Genomic DNA, 21,499 nt, shown 5'->3' with positions numbered 1-21,499 from the left:
GCCAGAGGCAGCTCTGTGCCCTGGACAACATATGCATGGTCCACGCCTTGTATTCCTGCTGCATATTTTGAGTTTTACTGCATATCTTTGCTCATTTTTGGTTGAATGTTATTCTTTTTATTTTTGTTTGTATTTTTGTGTTCTGTTTCTGCTATATTTTCTTTTGCATTTTAGCTAAACTAAGACTTGCCCTGCATGGTGCCAGCTCTAGCACGCACAGCAGAGCCCTAGTCGATAAGAAGCTGCAAATCACTATTCGAAAAGCACGGAGCCTGCAGGATCGCATGCAGCAGCAGCAACCATCTCAGCCGCCGTCGCAGCCCTCAGCCTGCCTCCCCTCACAGAGGGGAGCCCTCCCTCAGCCAACAAGGTAGTGCCTGGGAACCATTGTAGTTTATGGACGCCAGGGGAGGAAGTGACCATGGGTGCTCCATAGCCAGCTCTCATTGTCTTGGCGACTCCAGGGGAGAGAGAAGAGTCCTCTGAAAAGATTTCTTCTCTCAGGTCAGACATACAATGAAAAGCTCATCCCACTGCTGGTCCTTTTCTTAATAGTTCCTAGAAAGATGCAGAGAGTATAGCATAATAAATAGACCACTTGTCTATATTTCCTGTGGGTGAGTTTGTCTCTGGACTTGTGTAATAACATGACTATTAAATTTGTACATATTATGGTCTTAGACATGGCAATCTGAGTTACATTTCACTTTGCAGTAGAAACCGTGTGATTTATTTTGAGATTTCAGTGCTTCCTGTCCCTCAAGGAAGTAGAGAAAGCAGTCTTCCTTGCTCTGATTGATCCGTTGAGAGGAGACACAAAGATTCCCTTTGTTTTGCTTCCCTATGGTCAGGAGTAGGAAAAAAGTCCCCATGGCCATTGGTGTAGTTTCCCCATTTTAGCCCTTGAAATTGGCTGTTACTGAGAATAGATAGATTTAAGTAAGAATTAATTTTGGCTGTTAACAAGCCTGAGTAGTTTTCAGAATATAAACATTATAAAAGAAGCTAACATTTTTTGAATATTTGCTCAGGCACTAAGCTAAACTCTTTTATGTTTTATTTTATCTAATTCTCACAATAACCTTAGGAGACAGGGATTACTATTTAGCAATGGTTTATAAATAAGAAAACTCAGGCTCAGAGAGGATGAGATAAGTAAGGTACCCAGGATTACTCAGCTAGTAAGTGGTAGAAGCATGGAATTCAAATCCAGGTCTGTTTGACTCCATTAGGCTTTCCTTATAAGTAATACCATATTCTTCAAAATGTTGTAAGGGTGATTGAATGACTATGCCCACAAAAGTTTATAGTGTATTATCATTCAAATTTAATGCTCATAGCTAGGATCTTCTTCTTTCTTCTTTTCTCCTATTGTTTACCCCATTCGCTGAATGCTAATTTGAGAATCTGATCAGAGATGTGTTTTTTTTTTTTTTTTTCAGAGATGTGTTTTGATTATAAGCAATTTAGGCAGCTAAACTCTTTTCAGAAAACTTCTGCCATTAGATGTATGTGAGTGATTGAGGTTTTATCTAAGTGCTTCTAGCCCTGAGTTCTTTAGGTCAGAAATACAAAACAATTAGTAAGAAATCTAACTGCAATTAATCCCTACTTCCACTCCCAAATCTCAAGAGAGTCACAGCACATTACTTTGGGGAAATATCTCAGTAAACAAATACAACCAAATCCAGATTATAAAAATACATTTGAGGGCTTCCCTGGTGGCGCAGTGGTTGAGAGTCCGCCTGCCGATGCAGGGGACACGGGTTCGTGCCCCGGTCCGGGAAGATCCCACATGCCGCGGAGCGGCTGGGCCCGTGAGCCATGGCCGCTGAGTCTGCACGTCCGGAGCCTCTGCTCTGCAACGGGAGAGGCCACAACCGTGAGAGGCCCGCGTACTACAAAAAGAAAAAAAAAAAAAAAATTTGAAATGGTTGATTTTTATATTAATCCCAGGAGCCCAAATCATCCTGTACTCTGTAAATGTGGCCTTCTGGTTCTTTTGGCTGATCTGCCTCTCAGGACCCTAGGGATGAGTGATTTCTAGGCTTTGCTTACATTCTATTGTCATTTGCATATGGCATGAGCAATTTTTGTTTTTGAATTTGTAAGTAGAATATGATTGGAATGGGACTTTACAGGGAATGAAGAATATTAGCAAGAGCTTTATTTACTATTACTGTGGGCAACTTTGATGAGGGTATTTAATAAAGAGAATTAATATTACCTGTTACTTAGGTGTGAGCCGACTATGTGCCTTCTCTTGTGAACCTCTGATCTGTTGACTCTACTTATGCTTGTCTTTCCATTTATTTTCACCATTACCTCTGTGAATAGCTAGAAATGGAAACCAAATGAACAGTTATTTTTGTAAGTGATCTTGTCAATTAAGACAGCTTATGACTGGCTCTCTCTATTTATTTCAGTGAACAGCCTATCCCGCTCCAAGTATTGTTAAGCCAGGAGGCCCAACTGGAACCCTACATGAATACAGAGTTTGGGGCCAGTTCTTTCATCTACTCATCCGCTTCCTGCCATGAGTCACACTCGCCATTATTCCCAGAGTCATCTGCCCTGTCTGCTCCACAGCACAATTCCTCTGGTGGGTCTGCCTCGAACCTTCTTACTTCTGTTGAGGTGGACAGCATTGACCCCTCTGTGTTCCACAGGCAGGGCTTACATAAAACACCAGGGAGAACTGAGAAGAATTCTCATCATGGTTGGGAACCAGAGGGTGAGCTGCAAAGCTACAGGGGGGACAACAGCAGCTGTACAAGGTTCCCCCAACAAGGAGGAAGAGGCACTGATCAAGAACAGCTATTTCAAGAAAAGAGGGATCCTGCTGACTCATCCCAGGTGATGCCTTGGCTACAGCCAACTGGAACAACCACCTCTGAGAGAGGAGATGCACACAGTCTAGGCTGTGGTCCTTCAAGTTCATCAGCTCAGCCCAGCCTTTCTCTGTACAGGGCCTGCCACTCCATAATGCCTGCTCCTTCCTCTTCTGTGCTTCACTCTCCTAATACCTTACAGAAAACTAACCAATGCCTCCAAACCCAAAGCCTCAAAACTTCATTGACTTCAAAAGTGGACGGAGGCAGCGAGGACCCCTATAGGCCAGAGTTTCCTACTGCAAAGGGGCTTGTCCGCTCTCTGGCAGAGCAGTTCCAGAGGATGCAGGGCACCTCCACAAGGGATGGTACAGGTTCCCAGGATAGAAGTTTGCCCAACAGTCTAAGGAAGGACTCTTCCCTTTCTGACTCAAAGCCTCCATTCCCACAGGGTCAAGGGAAAGGTCATTGGCCTTGGGCAAAACAACAACCCTCTGTGGATGGTAGGAACAGACTGCCTTCCTGGGGAGAGCCTGCTGATCATCCTTCTCTTGCCATGAACTCTGGGCTGCCTAATGGTGAAACTTCTAGGGGAGGACAGTCCAGGTTGGCAGAGTCAGGTATTTACCATGGGAAACCAGCTCAAGTGAGAGATGCTAGGCCTAAGGAGCTGGGCAGCAGTGTCAACTTGGGAACTTCCTTGCCTTTGGATTCCTGGTTGAATGTTACAAGGCTTTGTGATTCTCAGCTTGGGGTCCCTGGGCCAGGAATGAAGTCCTCCCCTCCTGATTCCCATACCTGTGTAACTTATCCAGAAAGAAACCACATCCTTTTGCATCCACATTGGAACCAAGACACAGAGCAGGAGACCTCAGAATTGGAGTCTCTCTACCAGGCCAGTCTTCAGGTTTCTCAATCTGGCTCTTCTGGATGGGGGCAGCAGGAAGTGGCCTGGAACCCACTGAGCCAAACAGGTAAGAATGCAACCAGGGGCAGGGGGTGTGGGGGGCATCGAAAAGCTGAAGGCAGGAAGATAAGATCAGAAGGGGGATGGTGTTCTATGTAAATAATATCCTCAGCTTAGGAGGCAGCAGTAGAACTTCTGACTTTATTCATAAAGACTTCATGACAAGAAGCTAGACATTTTTCTGGCTAGAGTGGAGAATCGGGGCAGAATCATCACTCACAAGCTAGTTCCCTCCTTCTAAAGAGACCAGTGAGTATTTGCCCAGGGCTGCTGAGTATGAATGCTAAGGAGTGGTTCCTAGGCCTTTGAGAGTGACTCAGCATGAGGTATGGGAGGCTGGGAGGAAAAGTCATTCTTCTATGGCTTAGGAACAAGCTCCAACTTGCAATGAGGATGTTCACGTTGAGCCAAGTCGCCAGTGTGGCATATCCAGATCGTACTGAACCAGCAATATCAAGACCTTCCCTGATCCGTTCAGGAACTACCAGGTTTAGAATTTTCAAGGTGTTATGCTTGTAGGGTACCTGTTCACCGACTCTTTGTGAGATTATGTTGTGTGAAGAGTGAAGTCTAATGTTAAATGCACAGCACAGAATTAGTTCTGTAAACTGAAGACATGAAGGATATTTATAACTTAAGATTGATGTACTTAAGAACTCCAAAGCCTGAACTATTGTTCTGTCTCCATCATTAACTGTCAGTAAAAATTTGGACAAGTCATTTAATATCCAAGTTTTTACTTATAAGATGAGAGAATTGGTTCAATGATTTTATTTTATTATTATTATTTTTTAAATTTATTTATTGTTTTTGGCTGCATTGGGTTTTCGTTGCTGCGCGTGGGCTTTTCTCTGATTGTGGAGAGCGGGGGCTACTCTTTGTTGCGGTGCGCAAGCTTCTCATTGCGGTAGCTTCTCCTGTTGTGGAGCACGGGCTCTAGGCGCGTGGGCTTCAGTATTTGGGGCATGTGGGCTCAGTAGATGTGGCTCGCGGGCTCTAGAGCGCAGGCTCAGTAGTTGTGGTGCAATGGCCCAGCTGCTCCGCGGCATGTGGCATCTTCCTGGACCAGGGCTCTTCCCAGACCGTGTCCTCTGCATTGGCAGGCAGATTCTCAACCACTGTGCCACCAGGGAAGCCCCAATGATTTTATTTTTTAAAGATACCTTCCAACTCTTTAAATGATATGTATGATTCTGTAAAATTAAACTCAGAAATTTATCTTCAGTTTAGGTGGTATAGTTCTTTGCATGCAGCCAACCAATATTTAATTATAGCCAAACAAGTGGTTATTGAAAATCTGCTATATTCCCAGGAGCATCAGAGTGGGGGATATCATATAAATATAAGATTTAATATTAAGATATGTTTTTTAGCATCTCCACTCTAGTGTAAACTTTGCAATAACATTTATTAAGTGCTCCTTAAGTATTAATACATAGGACAGGGCAGTATGGGAAGATTACAAAGAATGAGGAAAAGTTGGAGTTTGCCTCAATTAGCTTCCTCTCTAATATAAGGGAGAAAGAATATACGAATGTCAAGTATTTTAAGAATCATAAACACATATAAAAATATATTGCAATTAAAACTGAACTAACCAATTGAATGTCAAACATTATATTACAAACAAAACAAAACAAACCTTATGTTACCCCAGATAGCAACATTTTTTATTGTAGATGGCTTTGAAAATATATAAAGTAACAAAAATCATTGATAACCCTGGCAGTAGTTTCATGAGTTTACTTCTGGCTTTGGGTTGCTGCCCCCCACCTCTGGTTGACATACTTTTTTTTTTTCCAAATTTCCCCTAGTTTACTTTTTTTTTCTAATTAATTTTTATTGGAGTATAGTTGCTTTACAATGTTGTATTAGTTTCTACTGTACAGCAAAATTAATCAGCCATACATATACATATATCCCCTCCCTTCCGGACTTCCGTCCCATTCAGGTCATCACAGTGCACTAAGTAGAATTCCCTGTGTTATACAATATGTTCTCATTAGTTATCTATTTTATACATAGTATCAATAGTGTCATGACATACTTTTTTTTAAATTGAAGTATAGTTGATTTACAAAGTTGTGTTAGTTTCAGGTGTACAGCAAAGTGATTTAGTTCATATATATATATATATATATATATACACATACATATATATATGTGTGTGTGTATATATATATATATTCTTTTTCAGATTTTTTCCATTATAGCTATTACAAAATATTGAATATAGTTCCCTGTGCCATGCAGAAGGTCCTTGTTGTTTATCTATTTTATATATAGTAGTGTGTATATGTTAATCCCAAACACCCATTTTATCCCTCCCCCTCTTTCCCCTTTGGTAACCATAAGTTTGTTTTCTATGTCTGTGAGTCTGTAGTATTTCTGTTTTGTAAATAAGTTCATTTGTGTCATTTTTTTAGATTCCACGTATAAGTGATATCGTATTATATTTGTCTTTCTCTGACTTACTTCACTTAATATAATAATCTCCATCTATGTTGCTTCTGGTTTTGTTTTTTATGCATATATACTATATATTTATTTGTTTTGTTTTTACAAAAAGCTGGATTATAATATATGTATATAGTTTAGTCCCATGATTTCTTACATTATATCCATAAGCATTTTCCCTTTGGAAAAAACTACTTTTAATGACTATAATATGCTGCATATAAATACACCATAATATATTCAACCATTCTACTGTGGTTGAATATTTAGGTTACTTAAAATTTTTTGATAATACAGCATTGTGATGAATATCCTTATACTTAAGAGTTTGGCCACATTTCTGATAAACTCCTTAGAATAAACTTTTTGAAGGGTAATAACTAGTTGAAGGTTATAAACTTTAAAAAATCTCTTGATACATACTGGCAAGCTCAGGAAGATTATACTTCTGGTTTTTTTTGTTTGTTTGTTTGTTTTTTGCGGTAAGCGGGCCTCTCACTGTTGTGGCCCCTCCCATTGCGGAGCACAGGCTCCGGACGCGCAGGCTCAGCGGCCATGGCTCACCGGCCCAGCCTCTCCGTGGCATGGGGGATCTTCCCGGACTGGGGCACGAACCCGTGTCCCTTGCATCGGCAGGCGGACTCTTAACCACTGCACCACCAGGGAAGCCCTATACTTCTGAAAACAGTATGAAAGCGTACCTAGCAACCATTAATTTTTACTTAATAGTGAACAAAAACTAATTTAAAAAATCCAGTTAATGAATCAGTCCTCAAAATAACTTGTGAAACCAAACTAGGTTTTATTTTGGTTAGAGTCTCTTTTTTATTTTTATTTTATTTTTATTAGAGTCTCTTTTTTAAATTGAGTCTTTCAGAACTGACGTGGCAGAATAAAGAAGAGATCAGTGGAATAAATCAAGAAGTAGACAATGAAGGAAAATGCCAATTAGGATCCATATATGACAGAATATATCTTTAGGGGAGTCTTGCTTTATCTTATTGTAAAGCATTTATTAAGCACCAAATTACTTTTTTTCTCCAATTTTATTGATATAGGTGACAAATAACACTGTATAAGTTTAAGGTCTACAGTGTGATGGTTTGATACATGTATATATTGCAAAATGATTACCACAGCAAAGTTAGTTAACACAGCCATCACCATACCTAATTACAATATCTTTCTTTCTTTTTTTTGTGGTGAGAACATTTAAGATTTACTGTCTTAGCAACTTTCAGGTATATAGTAATACAATATTGTTAACCATAGTCACCATGCTATACATTAGATCCTCAGAACTTATTCATCTTATAAGTGGAAATGATGTGTACCCTTTGATCAGCACCTCTATATTCCCCCCACCCCCTGGCTCCTGGCAGCTACCATTCCATTCTCTGTTTCTATGAGTTTGGCTTTTTTAAAGATTCCACATATAAGTGTGATCATATAGTATTTGTCTTTCTCTGTATGACTTATTGCTTTAAAAAAAAGAAAGCTTTATTGATATATAATTTATGTACTGGACAATTCACCTATTTAAAGTGTACAATTTAGTGGTTTTTTAGGATATTGACAGAGTTGTCCATCCATTACCACAATCAGTTAAAGTATTTTTTCATCACCCCCAAAAGAAATCCTGTACCCATTAGTATTCACTCCCCAGTAAACCTCTAATCTATTTTCTGCCTATAGATGACCTATTTTGGACATTTCATATAAATAGAATCATATAGAATGTGGTATTTTGCAACCAGATTAGTTTTGACATGACTATAGTTCCTAAAGGGTTATGTGAACACTGCCCTTGACCTATATTCTAAATTTCATAGTATTTTGAAGTTGCTCACACATCATCTTAAAAATTAAAAATAATGTTTTGTTATGGAAAACTTCAAATATATTCTAAAGTAAAGAGTAAATGCTATAATCACCCCCTTGTTCTTATCACTAACTTCCAAGATGATCTTGCCCAATTATCAACCGATGGCTGATTTTGATTTAGGGACCCCTCCCCCGCCCCTGCCACTTTCCCTCCCCACTGGATTATTTTAAAGTAAATCCCAGACATTATATCATTTCCTCCATAAATAGTTTGGAATGTATCTCTAAGAAATAAAGACTCTTTTTTAAAACGCAGAACTATAATATTATTATACCTAAAAAATTAGCAATAATTTCTTAATATAATACAGTAACTAGCCAGTATTCAATTTTTTTCAATTGTCCCACAGGTGTCTTTTCACAGTTGGTTTATTTCGAATCAGAATCCAAACAAGATCCACACATTGCATTTTGTTGATGTGTCTCAAGGCTTCTTTTAAGCCTGTAAGATTCCTGTCTCTTTTTTCCCCTTGCCATTTATTTGTTGAAGAAATTTGGTCATTTGTCTTCCACGTTTTAGATTATATTCTAGGAGAGGTTTTTTTGTTGTCATTTTGTTTTTAAAACATGTTCTCCTAAGACCCTCTTTTTCCCTATAACTTGGTACTTAGGGCTAGAAGGTTTGATTCTTGATTAAAATCAGGTTTACTTTTTAAAAATAAGAATATTTCATAGGTAGTACTTAGACTTCTTATATCATATCAAGAAGTACATAATGTCTGGTAGTCTTTCTTCTTGTTACTATTGATCAGTGAGTAGATGTCACCTTAATTCTGTCAAATCGAGAAGTCCCCTCAACAGTACTCCTTACAGAAGGCCACCTCCATCTCTGTTTAAGTATCTTTAAAGGAATCAGTGTCTACTCTCTTCAGGAGGTTCCAATGGCTACCTTCTTGTCTAGGTAGGAATCACACTTGACTTGATTAGAGGAGCACCAAATTCTAACCATTACAGCTGTAATTCTTAAATCTGCCTGTCCATCATAGTCACCTGAAGAATGGGTTTTTTAAAAAAAGGAAGAAAAATTTTATTATTATTATTTTTAAAATAAATTTATTTATTTTTGGCTGCATTGGGTCTTCATTGCTGTGCGCGGGCTTTCTCTAGTTGCAACGAGCAGGGGCTATTCTTTGTTGCAGTGCGCGGGCTTCTCATTGAGATGACTTCTCTTGTTGCAGAGCATAGGCTCTAGGCACATGGGCTTCAGTAGTTGTGGCACGTAGGCTCAGTAGTTGTGGCTCACGGGCTCTAGAGCACAGGCTCAGTAGTTGTGGTGCAAGGGCTTAGTTGTTCCGTGGCATGTGGGATCTTCCTGGACCAGGGCTCGAACCTGTGTCCCCTGCATTGGCAGGGAGATTCTTAACCACTGCACTACCAGGGAAGCCCAGAATAATTTTATATAAATGGGATCATAGCACACATGATTGTTGTTGTTGTTGTTTTATATTTATTTATTTATTTTATTTTATTTTATTTTTGACTGCGTCGGGTCTTAGTTGTGGCATGCAGGATCTTCTGTTGCAGCATATGTGCCCCTTGCTGCGCTGGGCAGGCTTCTCTGTAGTTGTGGTGCACGGGCTCCAGAGCGTGCAGGCTCCAGAGCACGTGGGCTCAGTAGTTGTGGCACATGGGCTCTCTAGTTGTGGCCTGCATGCTCAGTAGTTACGGGGCATGGGCTTACTTGCCCCATGGCATGTGGGATCTTAGTTCCCTGACCAGGGATCGAACCCATGTCCCCTTCATTGTAAGGCGGATTCTTAACCACTAGACAGCCAGGGAAGTTCCTATGATGTTTTTACTACAGACAATTTTTGTTTCTCTCTCCTTCCCTCAAATCAATCCCTACCATTTATCCCCCACCACCTTCTCAGACAGTAGTCTAATGTGCATATTTCTGTATTTCTCTGTTCATATAATCCTATATAGACCTACATATATAGTGTTTTTTTTGTTTGGGGATAATATTACAGATTTTTTTCCTTTAACTCAACAATACTTGATGAAAATTCCTCTAAGTCATCTAGTTTAACTCAATTCATTCTTTTTAGTGGCTGGACAATATTTGATATTGAGGATACCGTAATGTATTTAGCCATTCTGCTATAGATGGGCATTACTTTATTTCTAGTTCTTGGCCACTACAAACAAGGCTGCAATAAACAGATAGTTTTGCTTCTTATTCCCAGGAGTAGAACTATTGGTTAAGAGGATAAATATATTTTCAGTCTTAATGGTTATCTCTAGATTGCTTTTTAGGAAAACTATAACATTTCACATTTCTTCCAACAATGTTTGAGGATATTCTCCCACACTTTTTGTGGAAACCTTTTAAAAATAAATATTCCCAGGCTCCAGCCAGAAAGATTGTGATTCAGTAGGTCTGCAGAGAGGTACACAAAGCTGTATTTTTTAAAAGTTCTAGATGAATCTGAGGTAGTATTGGAACCACTGCATTTAAGCACAAGGAAATATTGAAAATAACTGGCCTTCTAGCTTAGTATATCAGCAATATCAGAATCAAAATAACAAATCAAGACATGAATTGGCAATAGACATATATATCAAATGTAGGTCAAGGATGTGTGCATTTTCAGAATGGAAGGCTTAATTAGTTGTATTGGGGTGAGTGCGCCTTGGGAGTCACATATCCAGTTTGGAACAGCTCATCTCTTAATAGTCTCGCAAGATTTTGAGGAAGAGATAAACATTTAGAATTTGTTTAGAATTTAAGTGAAGAAAAGAGAGAAGCTGGGGCTTCCCTGCTGGCGCAGTGCTTGGGAGTCCGCCTGCTGATGCAGGGAACACGGGTTCGTGCCCCGGTCCGGGAAGATCCCACATGCCGCGGAGCGGCTGGGCCCATGAGCCATGGCCACTGAACCTGCGTGTCCGGAGCCTGTGCTCCGCAACGGGAGAGGCCACAACAGTGAGAGGCCCGTGTACAGGAAAAAAAAAAAAAAGAGAAGATAATGGGGGAAGTAAAAGAGCACTGCACATACAAAATGTTGCTGAAGAGCTCCTGCTCGTAGTATATAACTGGAAGTGTAAGTGCAGAGACTTGAGTTTTAATCCTGGTTAAACTACTTACTACTTGTCAGATCCTGGAACTCATTTTCCTGCTTTGTAAAATGAGTCGGTTTAATATGTGATTACTATGATAATTTTCAATTCCTAACCAGACTGGAGATAATAGTTCCTTTGTCATCACAGACACTCTAGAGAATCACTATATCAGATAATTTCCTCTGTATGTATTATAAGTCTTGGGCCCAAGGCTGACAGAAGCAAAGCTGATTATATTTGCTATTCAGCTATCTGTCCACAGAGCCCTTTCTCAACAAGGTTCTTCAAGGCCTGTGTTCTGAGATCCTTATAGTCTTATAGGAAGCTATCCATATTCTGAAACTCCTGCTTCTACGTTCCAGGAGCCCATCCTCCAGTGGATTCAGAGATGCATATTTGTTATTTAATGAAACAAGAATTCCTGAGTGTTGTGCTGCCAGGCTGGGTTTAGACTCCAGGAGAAGAGATGGCTTCAACTTGTATTTATGTTTTCCTCCTCAGGCTCTACAGATGGTGTAGGAAGGAGGTTGCGCTCAGCCCCTGGCCTTGATCTCTCAAAGACCCCAACAGCAGAAATAGAGCACAGTCTCCATGAAGCCAATACAGTGTCTACTTCTCAGGTAGCCACCTCAGGTGCTAAAGTTTTGGGCATGGGGTGATGTGTTGGGAAAGAATTATGGAGAGAGATGAGTGGTAGGGTTGGTGGTAAAGCAGCGGCATGGTAATGTGGGGCTGTTGGAAGAGAAGAAGGTCTATGATTGGGCTTCTTCTTTTTCTTTTTTTCTTTTTTTTAACATCTTTATTGGAGTATAATTGCTTTACAATGTTGTGTTAGTTTCTGCTGTATAACAGTGAATCAGCTATACATATACCTATATCCCCATATCCCCTCCCTCTTGCATCTCCCTCCCACCCTCCCTATCCCACCCCTCTAGGTGGTCACAAAGCACCGAGCTGATCTCCCTGTGCTATGCGGCTGCTTCCCACTAGCTATCTATTTTACATTTGGTAGTGTACATATGTCAATGCTACTCTCTCACTTCGTCCCAGATTGGGCTTCTTTTGAGTGAGAGGAGATTGCCATATGGCCACTACCTTTTAAATACGTCTAATTCAGATATCTACTAGTGAGTCTTACCCTATTCTCTCCCATATCCCTCGGGACAGGGTCTGTGGGAAAACCACATGTCTGGTGTTCTGTGTCTGCCTGTGTGTGTCTGTGTGTTTGAAGGCTGCACCTGGCCGAGGCCCCAGCAGGGAGTGTGGGGAGGATGATCAGTATGGTGCAGAGAACTTTCGGCGCATCTCACGCAGTCTCAGTGGCACCGTTGTCTCAGAGAGGGAGGACGTCCCAGTCTCTTCCCACAGTTTTGTAAGTAGAATCAGGGTCTATCTATTCAGAGCATCTTCTTTCTCTTGCTAGGTAAAAATATACTGCAGGTGAAGGGGCAGGAGAAGCTGAAAGTTGTAATCTGGGGGAAAGCCATATGCACTCAGCAAAAATGAGGACACATAGTCATTATTTTCTTGACACACATTTACTTGGAGCCTAGAAGAATGTCCCTTCTCTGTAGCAGTTCTGGAAGGTGTATTATAGGCTTCCCCAGGATGAGAAGAGTACTAGCAGCCTCAAGAGGAGTCTTGGAGAAGCCACTGCTGCTGACTGGGTTAGAACCCACTGTACTAATCAAAGGAAGAAGATAAGAGATGGGTTGGAGTATTTTTTTGCCTTTTCTTCCCCATCCTAGTACGTGACTGAGTAGGGTCCAGTGTGCTTTCAAGCTGAAATGAAGCATGTACATTAGCAAGAGAAGGAAAATAATTTAAAATCCTCATCCTTGGGGCTTTTCATATGGCATTAATGCAGTAGTCTATATGTGAAAGGGACAGGGACACCCAAGTCAGCAGAGATCAGCTAAATCAAATAGTTTCAGTGGTTGGGTTTCTAAAACGTGCCTTTGGAGAATTTCACACACTTGCCCAAAGCAAGTTGAATTTTTATTTCAGTAGGGGTCAGGATACAAAGCACCAGTATATTGAAGCATGCTCACCAGGTCAGTTTGACAAATACTAAAAAACAGGTCTTAAATATGTGATATAAAAATGTACAAAAAGAAAACTGTCTCTTCCACCACTTCTTCAGATCCAACTGCTTTCCCTAGAGGTAGTCATTTTTTCCAGTTTATTGCTCATAAGTTTCTAAAGAGCTCTGAACAGTTGGCCATTCTTTTTGGAAAAGGTGGCCTTTTCTTCCCAATATTTGTTCTCATATACCTTTAATGGCGAATTGTTATTTTCCTAGGAGAGTTGGCTTCCTTTGTCCTGACTTCTGTATCATTCATTTATTCATTGATTCGTTCTTTTTTTTTTGATGTGGACCATTTTTTTAAAGTCTTTATTGAATTTGTTACAAAATTGCTTCTGTTTTATGTTCTGGTTTTTTGATCACGAAGGCTGTGGGATCTTAGCTCCCTGCCAGGGATCGAACCCACAACCCCTGCATTGGAAGCCGAAGTCTTAACCACTGGACTGCCAGGGAAGTCCCGATTCATTCTTTTAAACAAATGCTTTTTGAGCTTATGTTCTAGGTATTGTGCCAGATGCTGGGGAAGTGGTGGTGAGTGAGCTAGATACAGTCCCTGCTCTCATGACTTTACAGTCTACTGGGGGAGACAGATAAATAAACAATTGTAATATAATATGATAGGATTTAATGCTATGGAAGCATAATAGAGGGGACATCTAAACCAGGCTTGAAGAATCAGGGAAGTCTTCCTACAGGAAGTAAAAAGAATGTAGCAGATAAAGGGACCTGAAGCAGACATTAACTGAATTAAAAGAAGCTCATTGGTATGGCATGATTAGAGTCTGGTGAGGGAAGGATGGAGAGTATTGACAAGTGAGACTGGAAACACTATAAACAAGGGTCATATCATGAACCACAGTAAGGAGTTCAGGAGGATAGAAGTGGACATACTGGAGAGCCAATTAGGAAGTAAAAATTAATGTGTTTGGTACCTACTTGCCTGGATATGGAGAAAGGAGAATCAAGGATAATATCTAGGAATTGTAGGTTGATAATGATAATATTTGAGGGAGGAGAAGCAGGAATATATTTGGGGGGAGAGATATCTGCAATTTTGGATATATTAAGCTTGAGTGGAGACAGGTATCTGGTAGCCTTTGGTTGTGAGACATATAAACTTGAAATTGAGATTTGAGAATCATAGCCACTAAAAAGAGGAAGAGTATTACAAAAAGAGGCGAGGAACCAGGACATATCCCTGAAGAGTATCAGATTTGAGGTGGTTCTTCTGAAGAACCCCAAAAGGAGACTTGGTAAAAGAGACCAGAGAGATAGAAAGGAAACCAGTGAAGAGTGGTGTCTCTTTCTTCTATGGCTGTGTCACATGCCGAGAGGACTAGCACCTGGTCCTTATGCTATATGGTAAATGCCTACCATGTGCCATGCTGTTGTTAGGTGCTATGAGCACACACTGATGGAACAACACAAAATATCTTACAATCTAGTAAAGGAAATAAGATATACTGGAATATAGATTATTTTATTTAATATATTATTTATTAAGTGCCTATAATGTTCCAGGAGCTGTTCAAGGTGCTGGGGATACTGGAGTGAAAATAAATGTATTCTACTAAGAGAGAAAGACAATAAACAAGTAAACCCCAGACAATGTGTGATAAAGAAGAATAAAGCAAAGGAAGAGGATGAGGAGTAAAGAGGTAATAGTGGTTATTCTCAGGGCTATTTTTGATAGAGTAGTGAGGGAAATCAGCTCTAAGAAAGTAACATTTGATCAGAGACCTCAGTGACATGAAGGTGTAAGCCACGGGAAGAACATTCCCGGTAACAGAAACGCAGAGTGTAAAGGCCCTGAGGTGGAATGAGCTTGGTGTGTTTGAGGAACGTTAAGAAGGTTAGAGTGTAAAAGGCACAGGAATGGTAGGAGATAAAGTGAGAAAGATCAGCATTGCCATATCACATAGGAACTTGCAGGCCACACTAAGGAGGTAGTGGGCTGGAGATAGGAAGACTAAATTGGAGGCTGCTGCAGTGGTCCAATTGAGTTTAAATATAAAACCTATAGGTAGAGGGCTTCCCTGGTGGCGCAGTGGTTGAGAGTCCGCCTGCCGATGCAGGGGACACGGGTTCATGCCCCGGTCCGGGAAGATCCCACATGCCGCTAAGTGGCTGGGCCCGTGAGCCATGGCTGCTAAGCCTGCGAGTCCGGAGCCTGTGCTCCACAACGGGAGAGGCCACAACAGTGAGAGGCCCGCGTACTGCAAAAAAAAAAAAAAAACCTATAGGTAGAAATGACATTACATGGCATAGGTAACTAATGGAATTGTGGAAGAAAAGTGCAAAATCAAGGGCAATGTCAACATTTGAGTCTAGGTGACAAGAAAATACGGTACCAGGAGGAGGAGTTTGGAAGAATGTTGGTTCAATTTTGGACATATTAGTGTTTCATATGTTAAAGGGGATATTTCAGAGATTTTGCCACAGAAGTGAATGTTGAATGGAGCATAGAGCAGGTCATAAGCATCAATGGGTACAAACTTGACAGGCAGCACCAAAGTGGAGACTGTAGAGTGTAGCAGTAATGGGAAAGATGGAATAGAGAGTTTTTGATTGTACATTTAGGGAGATATATATTAGTTCCCAATATTTAGAGAGAGTGTAGAATTTTCTTTTTCAATCTCTCAGGCTTTCTGAATTTCTCTCATTTCTTCTCTATTTTTAATTTCTTAATTTTTAAATATGTATTTTTTAGAGGCTTTTGTTACTTTTTTTTGGCCATGCTGAGCAGCTTGTGGGATCTTCGTTCCCTGACCAGGGATTGAACCTGTTCCCTTAGCAATGAAAGCGCATAGTCCTGGACCGCCAGGGAATTCCCCTCTTCTCTATTTTTAAATTTCTATCGCAATCTCTCTAATTCTACTATTAGCATTAAGGAGTTTGCTAAAGACCTTGATGTTAGGTTTGGGAAGGTGAGGGTTATGAGGAAGATAGATTAAGGGAAGAGAATCTGTAGTTTGGTGTCTCCAGTTCATAGTGGTCAGGATGTTTCCTAGAGGGGCTGATAGGGAGAGTGACAAGTAAATTGGGTCCCTCTCTAGATTAAGGAATGCTTGTACTCTAGTTCCTTCCATCTCCCCCTGCTTTCCTCACTGTTTACCCAACCATATCCTGCTCTGTGTTAATCCTCATCTCTATGTTTTTTTGTCTTGTCTCATTATAAGGATTCATCAAACGCGAGGAAAAAGCCTTTGGAAACCGGGCACCGTTGTTCCAGCTCCTCTTCCCTCCCTGTCATCCATGACCCTCCTGTGTTTCTCCTTGGTCCCCAACTCTACCCATCCCAACCACAGTTCCTGTCCCCAGATGTCTTGATGCCCAGCGTGGCAGGGGAGCCCCATAGACCCCCAGGTAACTCTCCCCACAATCTACTATTATGTGCTGGAATGTGGTACATTTCCAGGGACTTGGAAGAATCAAATCAGTACACCTGTTGGGGGGTGGGGGAAGAGGGGTCACAGGTGGGGTTGTAAAGGGATATGAATGACTGCTTTAAAGATGAATTATGATTGAATCATTTCTTGGGCAACATGGTCTAGACCAGAGCTCCCAGAATCTAACTACCCATGAAAATGAATTGCTTCAGTCATGATAGGATATGCTTTTAAGTGACCAAGGGGAGTTAATACCCAGTCTTTAAGATCCCCCAAAACAGGAAGTGTCATCCCTATCAGCTAGTTTCCTCTCCTTCTATCCCGAGTCTCAGTTGAGCGATGGTCTAGGACAGCGGTCCCCAACCTTTTTGGCACCAGGGACCAGTTTCGTGGAAGACAATTTTTCCACAGATGGGAGGGGCAGGGGGGATGGTTTGGGGATGATTCAAGCGCATTACATTTATTGTGCATTTTACTTCTATTACTATTACATTGTAATATATAATGAAATAATTATACAACTCGCCATAATGCTGACAGGAGGCAGAGCTCCAGCGGTAATGCGAGTGATGGGGAGTGGCTGTAAATACTGATGAAGCTTCGCTTGCTCCCCTGCTGCTCACCTCCTGCTGTGTGGTCTGGTTCCTAACAGGCCATGGACAGATAGCAGACCGTGGCTCCGGGGTTGGGGACCCCTGATCTAGGAGGACGAGGTGTGAATGGGAGACTTGGAAAGACCCTTGGAATATCCATACCATGTATAGAGACCCAGACAATCCTGGGGAAGGTGGACAGTATCCTTTTGGCTTTGACCCTCCACAGCTAGATTTGTTCCTTTTCCTCCTTATGGGCTGAATCTACAGTTTAAGGCAGTGATTCTCAACGGGAAAGGGGAGGTGCTACTGGCATATAGTGGGTAGAGGGGCCAGGGATGCTGCTAAACATCCAGCAATGCACAAGCAGTTTCCTTGCACACCCCATCCCACCCCCAAAACAAAGAGCTGTCAGCCCAAAATATCAGTAGTGCCGAGGTTGAGAAACCTGTCTGTGGATATGTAAATCCCCAGGGCAAGGAGGGATGGTTGTCATTCTTAGAACAGAAGATAGAGTAGTATTGTTGATATTTGTGTCCAAATTTTAGGGAGCTTTGGATACGCAGGCCTTCTGGACAAATGGACTTCATATTACTCAGTGGAACAGCCAGGTAGCCAGCCTCCTTTGACAGTTATTAGGGGTATCTGATTAGTCAGGCAGCATTTATTGCAACTTGTTCTGCACCAAATGCTACAGTGAATACAGGGGAGAAAGAAGGCAGCTCTCTGCTCTCAAAGAGCTCAGAGTTTCAATAGTCAGATATACATATGTGTAAGTATAGTACAGGTGTTGATGGAATTTTAAAATAAAGAATGAAAAATATTGTTTAGAAGTGATTTTTTGAAAATTAGTTATTTTGTTTCTTTTAAGTAAAGGGGAATCAATGTATAGAAAAGGCATTTCACATTATGTATGTGGGAGTGGTGCAAACAAAAGCAGAGATCTTGGAGAATGAGCAAGAATGTAAGCAGACACAGCTTAACTTCAGTGAAGGTACCATGTTCAGAAAAACTGAGTGATGTTTTGGAGTGGTGGCTCTTAAGGAGTAAAGTTGTCACAGTGAGAACATACATTTGCAATATTAGAGAGCCATTTGTGTGTGACTGTGTGTGTGTGTGTGTGTGTGTCTTTTGGAGGAAGGATTATAGTGCAGTGAGACAGAAGTATGGCAACATCCAGGAGACTGTTTCATTTGCACAGGTTGGAGGTAAGAGACTTGATTTTAATGTTTATTAAGAATTTTAAAAAATGAAATTAAAAGCAAAACTAGGTTCCTTCTTTCCCTTATGTGTATGTTCTTGGAGAGGTGGGGAGTTGGAAGGAAAAGCCAGAAATGGTCCTCTGGAAAGGAGAATGGTTTTACTGAAGATGCTCAATCGTTGGGTTTCTTTTCTCTTCCCAGGAACTTCGAGGAGTGTCCAGCAGTTTCTGGCTATGTGTGACAGGGGTGAAACTTCCGAAGCGGTCAAGCACACAGGAAGGACTTTGAACTACCGGAGTCTCCCCCATCGAACCAGAACAGATGCCTCCTGGGGAGCATGGTCAGAGACCAACCAGCATATTGGCGCCAGATTCCTGACTACTCCAGGGTGCAAGCCTCAGCTAACTCACACTGCCACACTACCAGAGAGACACCAGGGCCTTCAGGTTCCTCATGCTCAGTCCTGGGAGGATCTTTTCCATTCACCCTCCCACGTTCCCATTGTTTACCCTGTGTCTCTGCCGTCAAGCAGTCTTCGTGTACCCCTGAGGTCAGCTTGGAATTCAGGTCCTGTTCCAGAGTTTCGAGCCCCTGGTCCTCGAAGAGTAGATATGCCCCCAGATGATGACTGGAGGCAAAGCAGTTATACCCTGCAATCTGGGCACAGGAGGACAGGGAGAGAGGAGTTTCTGTTTGTTCTAGCAGATGCCCCTGGAAGAGAGCAGATCAGGGCTAGAGCCATGCAGCACAGCAGGTGGTAAAGGTCACCCCTTTCCTCTCCTGGAGCCACAGCTTTCTCTATAGAGTTGGTACCCTGCATCCCTGCTGGGGCTGTGCTAGTCTCATCTCAGCATAGAGTTGGCACCTTCTCCTAGGGGTGCCAGGAACCGCTAAAGAGACCTGGCTCTTTGAGAGGGAATATTTGAAATTCCAATTTCCATTCACCTAGCAAAAGGAAGCAGCTGCTGTTTAGGGCTTTATTTGACCCACCTTAAAGATGAATCCATATTACTCTGGACACTAGCCATTCCTTAGGATCTTAGGGTCACCGTTTTATTCCTGAATACTCTATGCCCCCACCTCCACCTGAGCCCTCGTATTCTGTTCCTTATTATATTACCAACTTCTTTGTTTTATCCACCTGTCCCTATTACCTGACCTTCTGTCTTCCCAATCCCCCATCCTTGGAGGGACATGTAGCCCTGTAGTGTTGGTCTTGACCACAACATTCAGGCTAACCCACCTGCCCAGATTGTCCCTCTGCCCTCAAACTTTTGGCCTAGAATGCGAGGCTGCCAACATAACAATTGCTCTTCTGAACAGATGGAGTCAGGCACACTAACATACCCTCCTGTCCTCAGCAGCAGAGCCATTACTGCCACTCGCTCAGTCGCCGTTGTAAACCCTGAGAGTCAGCTGAACTATTTTAGGGCCAAACATACTGTTTTTGTAAAGTATTTTTCATTAATAAATCTATAAGATAGTTCTATTTAATTCCTTGTCACTTAATTGTCTATTTAATCCCTTTTGTATGCTCTTGCTCTTTTGTATTGGGGTGGGGAAGCCTGGAGAAGCAAGAAATACCAATTCCCAGAGGCCTGGGGCTCTGTATATGGCTTTTGACTGAGTGAAAGTGAGCAGCCAAAGAGGAATTGAAGGATAGTTGAAGGGTATATATTCAAGGTAGGAGTCAATGGGTCCTAATATGGAGTGACTTTCCTTGTTATTATTGCCACTAGTATATTTTCTATCCCTTTCCTGCCAAGAGGCACTCAACACATTACACACTTTCTCCTTCCCTCCTTAGGGAGATTTTCTGGGGATTCAAACTCCTCTTACAAACTCACTCCTGATCTAGGTACTCTTGGTGCCCTCCCTCTACAAGTTTGTGATGCGCCTCGTATCCTTTCCTTGCTCTCTTCCCATGGCTGCCCCTCCCCTTCCCCTGTGGAATTATTGCACTTCCATGCCAGAAAGATCCATTTTCACCCCTGCCTCACTCCCAAATTCACCTCCCTCTAAAAAATATTTTGTGAGTTCCCTTTGCAAAGAATACCCATTGGGCATTTCTCTTCTGTTTTACCCCAGCTCTCACGATCACTGAGATTGACGAAATGAAGAGGTAGAGAGGTGCTCTTTGAGACCTTTGAACAACTGCTTATCTAATTATCTCCATCTATTATGAACAGATTCTGAGCACATGTAGTATTGAGCAGGAGGATGTGCAGGCATTTCTTACCCTATGCTACTTGAATCCTATGCCATCAAGATATATAGAGCTTAGTGGATATGCTGGTCTCTGTTCATGATCCAGTACCTTTCCTGGTGTCATACACACTTCTAATAATTATTGATTGAACAGTCAGTTCTTTTTTTTTTAAATTTATTTTTGGCTGCACTGGGTCTTTGCTGCGCATGGGCTTACTCTAGTTGTGGCGAGCGGGGGCTACTCTTCGTTGTGGTGCACGGGCTTCTCATTGCGGTGGCTTCTCTTGTTGCGGAGCACAGGCTCTAGGTGCGTGGGCTTCAGTAGTTGTGGCTCTCGGGCTCAGTAGTTGCGGCATGCAGGCTCTAGAGCACAGGCTCAGTAGTTGTGGCGCACAGGCTTAATTGCTCCACAGCACGTGGGATCTTCCCAGACCAGGGCTCGAACCCGTGTCCCCTGCATTAGCAGGCAGATTCTTAACCATTGTGCCAGCAGGGAAGTCCCGAACAGTCAGTTCTTGTCCCACTACTCCGTTCCCCATGAATGTCCGTCTCTATAAAGTTTCCATAGAAAACCTGGGCCCACATTTCTGTATATGCAGAGAAATATCCTGTGAGGTATTTCTTATGAGGAACTAATTTCCAGTTCCCTACTTACTCCTCTGCCTTCGGAATCTCTGTTTTCTGAATGAATCAAGAGGGAGGCTGTGTCCTTTTCAGGTGAATTCTGTACTCTTTGAACGTCTCTTGGTGTCATCCCTTTCTTTCCTCTTACGTGTTTTGATTCTTAACCCTTGGAGCCTAGTCTGCTCTACCTGCATTGTT

General features: G+C 41.9%; 1 protein-coding gene across 16 annotated transcripts in view; it reads left to right on the top strand.

Annotated features, from left to right (window-relative positions):
• USP54 (ubiquitin specific peptidase 54) overlaps positions 1 to 19,950 on the top strand; it is a 149,257-nt gene extending 129,307 nt beyond the window's left edge. For 8 of the 16 annotated variants that reach the window (XM_082673120.1, XM_082673119.1, XM_082673125.1 and 5 more), the window contains 6 exons: positions 175 to 370; positions 2,427 to 3,805; positions 11,701 to 11,819; positions 12,431 to 12,571; positions 16,465 to 16,651; positions 18,671 to 19,950. In XM_082673120.1, coding sequence (XP_082529246.1) covers positions 175 to 370; positions 2,427 to 3,805; positions 11,701 to 11,819; positions 12,431 to 12,571; positions 16,465 to 16,651; positions 18,671 to 19,230 — 2,582 coding nt within the window. In that variant the 3' untranslated portion in view covers positions 19,231 to 19,950. The remainder of the gene's footprint in view (positions 1 to 174; positions 371 to 2,426; positions 3,806 to 11,700; positions 11,820 to 12,430; positions 12,572 to 16,464; positions 16,652 to 18,670) is intronic. The other 8 variants (XM_082673113.1, XM_082673123.1, XM_082673122.1 and 5 more) reach the window with 4 other exon arrangements.
• Positions 19,951 to 21,499: the final 1,549 nt, after the last annotated feature.

This window comes from Grampus griseus (assembly GCF_964374135.1).
Source record: "Grampus griseus genome assembly, chromosome: 16".
Classification (NCBI taxonomy): domain Eukaryota; kingdom Metazoa; phylum Chordata; class Mammalia; order Artiodactyla; family Delphinidae; genus Grampus; species Grampus griseus.
Note: the sequence above shows the minus strand (reverse complement) of the source record. Positions and strands in the feature narration are given on the sequence as shown.